The 7757-nt window shown below is 44.8% G+C and overlaps 1 protein-coding gene across 3 annotated transcripts in view; it reads right to left on the bottom strand.

The window, feature by feature from the left end:
• Positions 1 to 3572: 3572 nt before the first annotated feature.
• SETD5 (SET domain containing 5) overlaps positions 3573 to 7757 on the bottom strand; it is a 31696-nt gene continuing 27511 nt past the window's right edge. For all 3 annotated transcript variants that reach the window (XM_053468912.1, XM_053468915.1, XM_053468914.1), the window contains exons 18-23: positions 7531 to 7587; positions 6829 to 7320; positions 5757 to 6055; positions 5266 to 5399; positions 5036 to 5115; positions 3573 to 4869 (exon numbers count right to left, since the gene is read on the bottom strand). In XM_053468912.1, coding sequence (XP_053324887.1) covers positions 4294 to 4869; positions 5036 to 5115; positions 5266 to 5399; positions 5757 to 6055; positions 6829 to 7320; positions 7531 to 7587 — 1638 coding nt within the window. In that variant the 3' untranslated portion in view covers positions 3573 to 4293. The remainder of the gene's footprint in view (positions 4870 to 5035; positions 5116 to 5265; positions 5400 to 5756; positions 6056 to 6828; positions 7321 to 7530; positions 7588 to 7757) is intronic.

Raw genomic sequence — 7757 nt, 5'->3', positions numbered from 1 at the left:
AAGCGATTCCTTTAACCATGGAAAACCCTGCACTGAACGTTTCTCCAAATGAAATGGATGGTTTCCAAACGTACAAGAGACCTCAGAGGTCTAAGGCTTGTGTGACTTTGTCCTGTTGGCCCAATAAAATGTATCATCGTTCCTTAGACCCACATTAGGTTACTTGATTATGTTTCTTATGTAGAACGTCATTTATGTCTTTAAGAGATCTTCCCGTAGGTGTTTATGTAACGAGCGAGTAGATAAAAGTGCCAACTATGGACACGGTGCAAAAACAGGATAAACATCGTCACTGCATTCAATGCAAAATTTAATATATTAATAAAATAAATTTACAGAAAGATCAGCGTTTTTGTAAGTCCAGCTTTGAGTTTGGTGGATAATACGATAGAATGAAGGCACGTAATCAAAACTAAACTCGAATGAAGCGATCTCACCGAATCCCCCAAATTCAGCATAAAAATATCAAGTTTATTTCCAGAAATATCAACCAGCGGGAAAACGCCGAAACTTCTGTTTTAAGGCACAATAACTGAAAACCAGACAAAATAAAATACCCCCCCTCCCCAAAACCCAGCACCTCCAACGGAGCTTTGTGTTCCGAGTTTAAGTCTAAAAGGCTAACTGATCGTCAGGAAACCCTTTCGCAATTATGATACAGAAATTTCCTCGTTTTCCATGAAAAGCTAAAAACGTATCCATTTACTAATTATTAAAAAAAAAAATTGAGCGACACTTTTGGACTACGTATCACTTTTCCCTCCTCCTTTCTTCACAGATGATGTTCTTTCCTAGAAGCTCACTCAATGTTACAGGCAGTTAACAGGTTAAAACGTGTCAAAACAGAAAAACAGAGGTCGGCCCCATCCGGCCCCCGTCTAGTCGCCCGTTTCTCCTGCTGTAACGACTCAAACCTTAATCAGTCGTTGGTCTCGTCTTAGATTCAGGAGCCGTATGCCTATCCCACGCATGTTTAATCCCCTCACTGTATTACCCTCTACCACTTCTGCTGGGAGGCTGTTGTATGTATCAAACACCCTCTACTGATGGAATCAGACCAATATTCACTACATATTTTATAACAAGCCTTTGCTTTAACGTGTAGGACGGTAGTGATCTTTGTGCCAAAGGATGCCAGGAATGTAAATCATGTCCTTTTTATAAGTCTCTTACCCCCCCTCTGTGAACCGGGTAGCATTTGGGTTTCACATCGAAGATCCACACGGCAGGTCATGTATCTGTAACGTGTAAAAACGGCAGTTAACGGGGACCGCCGAAAGTCTGGAAAGGAACAAGATAAATATCGATCGTAACAAATGAGAACTTTGGAATTCCGGGGGGGAAAAATCTGTAAATGAAGACGCGGGTTATCGAAAAAAAAAAAGGTCCGTCTTCTGCGTGACGATCTCTGCGAAGAACAAAATAAATAAATGCATTTACTGCAAATAACGCGTTCCGGGCACCGGCCGCCGATCAAGAGCCGCAAACAAACGGTTTTAAGGTAAGTATTTTATTATCAAAATTATTACATCTCTTCTCAAATGTTACATCATCGTGTAAAAACTCCACGTGAGTGATAATGACAGCAGGCTCCTCTTTCAGTGACCTCATCACATGGGACCGATTCGAACGGTTTCCGGCCGTGGAAGAAGAGGGGAAAGAGGAAAAGAAGAGGAAAAAAAGAGAAGAAAAAAAAAAAAAAGCCGGTGATTTTGAGGCGAAATTAGCCACGTTATGAGGCCGGGTGAAAAGAGAAGCCTGTGATACAGACCCTGTGATGTTTATACACACAATATACAGTATACAAGAAACCCCAAAATGAGGGCGACATGATTATTTTTCCCCCCCATCCCCAGCCAGTCTCACAGTTGTACAGCTTTGGGAAAAGAAGAGGCGCTCGAAAATAACATTTAAAACAAAAACTTATTTTTTTGTTTTTTTTTTATATTTCTTAATAAAATCTCTCCCCCTTCTTATCGGGGGGACACCCGATTCCTATTCCGAAACGGAAAAAAAAAAAGCTCTGTAACAGTCACCAAATAGAAAGGGAATTAACATACGGGGGGGACAGCTGTGCACCAAACATCTGGAGAGACAAAATAATAATAAGATAAAGAGAGTGAGAAGGGGAGAGGTAAAGACTCACAGCGTTATCTCGTCTGGAAACAAACAGAGATCATCATCGTAGCACCGTGGATTATAATGTTCTGTGTTAGCGAGCCTGTAATTGCTTATAACTGAATATAAAATTAAATAAAAACAGTCTAACCTGCGGAAATTACAGTAAACACATGGGGGGGGCACAGTCTTGGTTGCTGGGGGGGTCTACCGATAACGCAGGGTACATGTATGATCTCCCAGCGAGAAGATTGCACTGAAATGAAGCTTCCCGATGGTTTCCGTCGTCAGTTACACGGGTTGTACGGGAGAGGAGAGCAGCAATGTAAGAACGTGTGCATTTCACATGCGCGCCAGCACCGGGGTCAAACCGATTCGGGCCGTTCTGAATCCTTAGACCTTTCGCCACGACCCTGGTCATAACCGCGTAAAGAGAAAAAGCCAACCGCAACCGCCAGCAAGCTTTGCCAATCGGGATTGTTGGATTGATTGTTGGACCCGCGGCCGGGTCTGTGTCCTTTTTTGGACTACGAATACGCTACCGTTCAAAAGTTTGGGGTCACTGAGCTGGAACAAAAAAACAAGGACATTCCTAAGCGACCCCAAACTTCTGACCGCTAGCCTACGTTCCCCTATTCCGAATAACGCGCACGCTCACAAGTGCAGAAATGTACTGATCGCCAGAAGTTACCGCACGCCGGGGTTAACGATTCCCAACGATACCGAGCATTGTCCCATCACGTGCTCGTCCGGTTATCACTAATGAATAAGATCGTCTCGTCTCGCCTGACACGGGGAAAATATTATGGAAGCGGTTAAGGAGTACTGCCCGTGTGACACTGATGGAGCTAAACAAGTCGTGGCCTAATAAGAAAGATTAATTAACTTGGTTTAAAGTTATTAAACCCTTCAGCGCCATAAATAAATGCTCGTAACGCCCAAATGTTTTACCGGATCCCGGTTGCGTCAGTTTGCTAATCAGGAGCATCAGAAAACAGATCATATCCAATTTTAGCAAAAGCTGCGCATGCACGCAGGTACTTTTTAACAATACTGCGCATGCAGGGAAGGTTAGTTGGAGGCTGGACAAATGCATGTGGAATGTAGCAGCTGACAAGGACATTTTTGGAGCCTTTTCCTTGTTTTGAACCAGGAAGGTTATATCAATACATAAAATAACATGAGAGGGCTCCACCGGTAATATATATATATTTATATTATATATATAAATCAGGTGTAAAGGCTCCCGAGATTTGTTTAGCTACCTGGCGCATTTCGCATCGCCCATCCTGATGGAGGTACGAACCGCCACTCAAGCAAGAGCGAGCTTGGCACTCAGAAGCCGAAATGCCAGCAGCCAACCTGCACAATGAAAGCAACCCCAATCTGTACAAGTTTTAAAACAGGAATTAAAAAAAAAACTACAAAAAAACTCTAAAAATAAAACTAAGCGCTTCAAGTCTTCAAATTTGTATTTGATTTTTTTTTACAGATCTTTTCATACCAGCCCTACTCAACAAGTGTGAACCGCTGTCCCGTCGCCATGGTAACCCTCCTTGAAAATACACAACAAAACCATTCTTCCTTCAGAGATGCATTAAAAATGTCGTTAACAAAAATGATCATTCCAACTGGCAGTGGTAAAACACAACGGTGATCTGTGTGTCTGGAATGACTGGCCACATACACAATATAATCCCGGCTCTGCCTCTCTCACCCTCCAACCAAACAAAATAAAATAAAACTGTTATAATCAGATGCTACAAATATAGGTGCTTCTTTAAACCCCTTCTCCCCACCCTTTTATTTCAACTTTAATTAGAACCATTTTATTTCTTAATCATATAAAAATTGTCCTTACTGCACAAGTGACTACAGGAGATTTCTGGTGATACAGAGAAAAAAAAAATATATACCAATGGTGACGCCAAATATTTGGATGATTTTTGCATCATTTCTGCTATTATGGTTTCCATAATAGTGAGTGTCCTCTTTTTTTCTTGCAACATGTGAGTGAGGGGCTGATTTTATCAGCAAGCTTTAGTCTCTACCTGCTTCAGTCTAAGACACATGCAACCCTGCCTCGAGCCACCGGCGGACCCACTCGTCTCGGGGCGGCCATCGGAACGGCTGATGGGATATAGTGCTCTCCTGTTCTGCTCCTCTATAGCACTCCTAAGAAAGGCCAGTCTGAGTCTTTACTCCTGAGCCTTGAATTTGCTGCAACCGATATGGAGGCATGCCGGACCCACGTTGTGGGTAATGCTGAGGACTGGACATAGCAGGTGTCCTGGGGCCTGGGAGTCCGGAGCCAGGCAGGGTTATAGTTCTGGGTTCTGATCTCTGGACTTGAGGGGTGGAGGAATTGCTAGAAGCCCTAGGGCTGGGCTGTGAGTCTGAAGATAGAGAGTCTGTCCTGAGCAGTTGGGCCGGACTGGCCTCACAGCTTAGGGCTCGATGGTGGAAGCTCTTTCGAGGCTGACTACCAACAGCATGGCTTCCGTAGAGTTGCTGGCTGTTGAAATACCCAGAGCTCCCTGGACACTGGGATGTTGGGGAGTCCGTGGAAGCCACGTGTGCAGGGCTAGTATACGAGGTGGAAATGACGGATGATTCGGACACCGGGTGCCCTGCCCTTTGCGGTGTCCGGTAGCTGTACCCCAGGGGTTGGGAAGAAGGTCCTCGAAAAGGCGACGAACTTTGAGAAAGGAGACCGAGGGACTCTGGCTGAGGGCTGTCACACTGCAAGAACTGAAGAGAAACAAGGGGCAAAATAAGGACAGTGCTATTTACACGGCGTAATAGAGCTATACAGCAGCGGCTAGCAAATTGTTTCAGCTCTGCGTTTCAGATGTAGTAGCGCAGCACAATGATACGTTCAAGACTCTGCATCAGAATGGAGACGGGAAGTCTTTACCTGGTAGTTGTATCTGGAAGGGCTATAGACAGTCGATCCTTTGGAAACAGCCAGGCCAGGCATCTCGGCATCACCGTCCTCTGTGTAAGCAAACACAGAACATAATGTGTTACAACATGGAGAACATGTGAAGTTATTCGAAGACGCTGCAACACGTCGAATAAGCTTACAGCAAAAGACAGCACCCGTTACAGAAGAGTTCTAAAAGAATTATTCCTGCGCCGACTTACCCGACTCTCGTTCTAAGCTGCTCTCCCTTGACGGAGACGGCTCCCCTATGTGGGATACTTTCACCCCACTGCGCAGAACCCGTTCCAGGATCCCTTGGCCCTCTCGCAACCGCTCCACTGAGGTAGGGACCATCCTGGAAATTAGAAATAAATACATACAGAAACTTAAAGCAGCCTTATTTACGCCAGGGTTTACCGATTCTGCTTCAATCTAAGCAACGCGAAAGAGTATTTATTCCCTGGGAAGCAAATAGACCGATCACTGATCCAAAAGAAAAATACCCCAAAACACCAGCAGCTGCATCTGGATGAGCAAGGGGTTAGGCAACCCCAAAAAAGTATTTTCCCATTATTAAATAATGCTTATTTGATTGGCCCCCTTGACAATGAGAGCAGGACGCTCCAGAATAATAAGATACTATTTGCAGCTCCTCTGGTCGCGTCACCAAAGCAAATTAGCACCCAAGAGGATTAAAGGGGGTCCCACTCACCACCTGCTGCTGATGTTCTCGGGCGCCTTGCAATGAGATGAGGGGGGTCCAGAGGACCGGGTGTCCGGGGGGCTGACATCCTCTATCTGCGGCAAAGAAGGATGAGCAGGGGAAGAGAAGCCGCTGTGGGGAGAAGACGCCGCTTGGAGGAGCAGAGCGCTGGACAGATCCGCGTCACACATGGATCCGTTGCTACTTTGGCGGGTGGGCGTCCCCACGCAGCGGATTATGTCGCTGCACGGAGAAGACGTGACCTCTTTTGCCTCCTGTTTCCTCTTCCGATATTCCAATAGAGATACCTGCAACAAAACAGAAAAAAATATGTAATGTTGTAACTTAAGAGGTTAAACTTGTTCATTCTCTACATGGTTTAATGTCAGCTTTGCTATGCCATTAAAACAGGTCTCACTATTCTATTTATACTTTAAGAGACAATTCATTTTACCCCGTTTCATTTATATTTTTTTTATATAACGGTCTCCACAGTCTCTTGCACGGACGGCGTCAAAACACATGCAGAAGACGAGATTGAGGACATTCAAGTTGTCTTGATACACGTGCCAGATTTCTAAAGGTTCACCATAAAGCATCTTATTACAATTTACCACCCCTGGGTAATACCATCGCTCTCTCGGCTTGTCTCTGAAGTTATAAAATCAGACTGTTTAAATAAAAATCTTAAGGGAATAAAAAAAAAAAAAAGAAAGATGAATCTTCAATTGCTTTGAAGCTTCAGCCCCGTCCCCAGCGTTTTTTCACAGACTATTCAGCTCGAAACACAGCTATGATCTTTGTACTGATGAAGCCGAAGATGAGACGAGGGGAGAAAAAAGAGGAAAGCCAAAAAGTAACATGAAGGCTGACAGAATGGGGTGAAGGGAATTAATAGATGTTTGGGTTTTTTAAAGTACGGTTGGTATGAAATTTCAACATTCTCTGATGCTTAGTTACTTGATGCAGATTATCGTTTCAGCAGGGACCAGAAAGTAAAAAACCCCACCCTAGTAAAGTCACTTAGTGTGTCGAGCAGACTATAGGATCAATAGCATTTCTTTGTTTTTTGGTAAGTTACCTTTTTCCTCTGTGGGGGGTTCTGGGGGGACGATCGGACTCCTTCGCACACACGCTCACCAGAAGGAGACATGGGTTCTTTAAGAAGACCAGAACTCAACCTTCCATAGAAAGTCTCCACTGGAGAGCCACAGTACATGTCCGGTTGGGAAGGTTTTCTCTCCCCAACATGAGGGGATCCACGTAACGATCCATCAGTCCGAGGCATAGCGTTCAACGGGGAGAATGCATACATTAAATTGAACTCTGTCCGGAAAGTCTGTTCTGAAGTCCGGAAAGTCTGTTCTGAAGTCCTTAGCAGCACTGACCCGTCCCCGGCTTTGCCCGATATACTGTTCTCTGCCGTGCTGCTGTATTGGATAGAGGTGCTGGGGGACTGAGCAGCTTGTTCAGCCAAAACACTACAGAGGGGCCCTTGGTGATCCTGGGAATTTTCAATGGTGACATCCAAGAAGGAAGCCTTGGAAGAGTCCAGGTCCGGGCGGAGGCAAGGCTGAGGAATCCAAGAGGGCAAATGTATCAAGAAGACCAGCGATGAAACAAGGAAAGGGGGGAAAAGGAGAAAAACAGCATGAGCAAAGTGATAACGTAACTTGAGGTCACAAGTAAAACTCCAAAGGAGAGCAACACTTCATCCACTACAACCAGCTCACGCCCCACACTCAAACTCAACGCACATCCACAGAAACAGCAAGATAAGTACCTCCGGCGACAAGGACTCCGGCACGTGAGCTGGGGAACTCTCGGGGGACGATATATTCTACAGGAGGAAAAGTATCATGTTATTCATTACTTAAGAACACAATGTATGGCACCATAGATACAGCTTGTGCTATAAAGTAAACTTCTGGAAATGTCTGGTAAATGTCTGGTAAATGCCCCTTTAACACGGACCCCTGTGACAAACAGGCAATACTATTTTAGACTAAT

This window comes from Spea bombifrons, chromosome 6, assembly GCF_027358695.1.
Source record: "Spea bombifrons isolate aSpeBom1 chromosome 6, aSpeBom1.2.pri, whole genome shotgun sequence".
Taxonomy (NCBI): domain Eukaryota; kingdom Metazoa; phylum Chordata; class Amphibia; order Anura; family Pelobatidae; genus Spea; species Spea bombifrons.
This window is presented reverse-complemented; position numbering and strand designations above follow the sequence as displayed.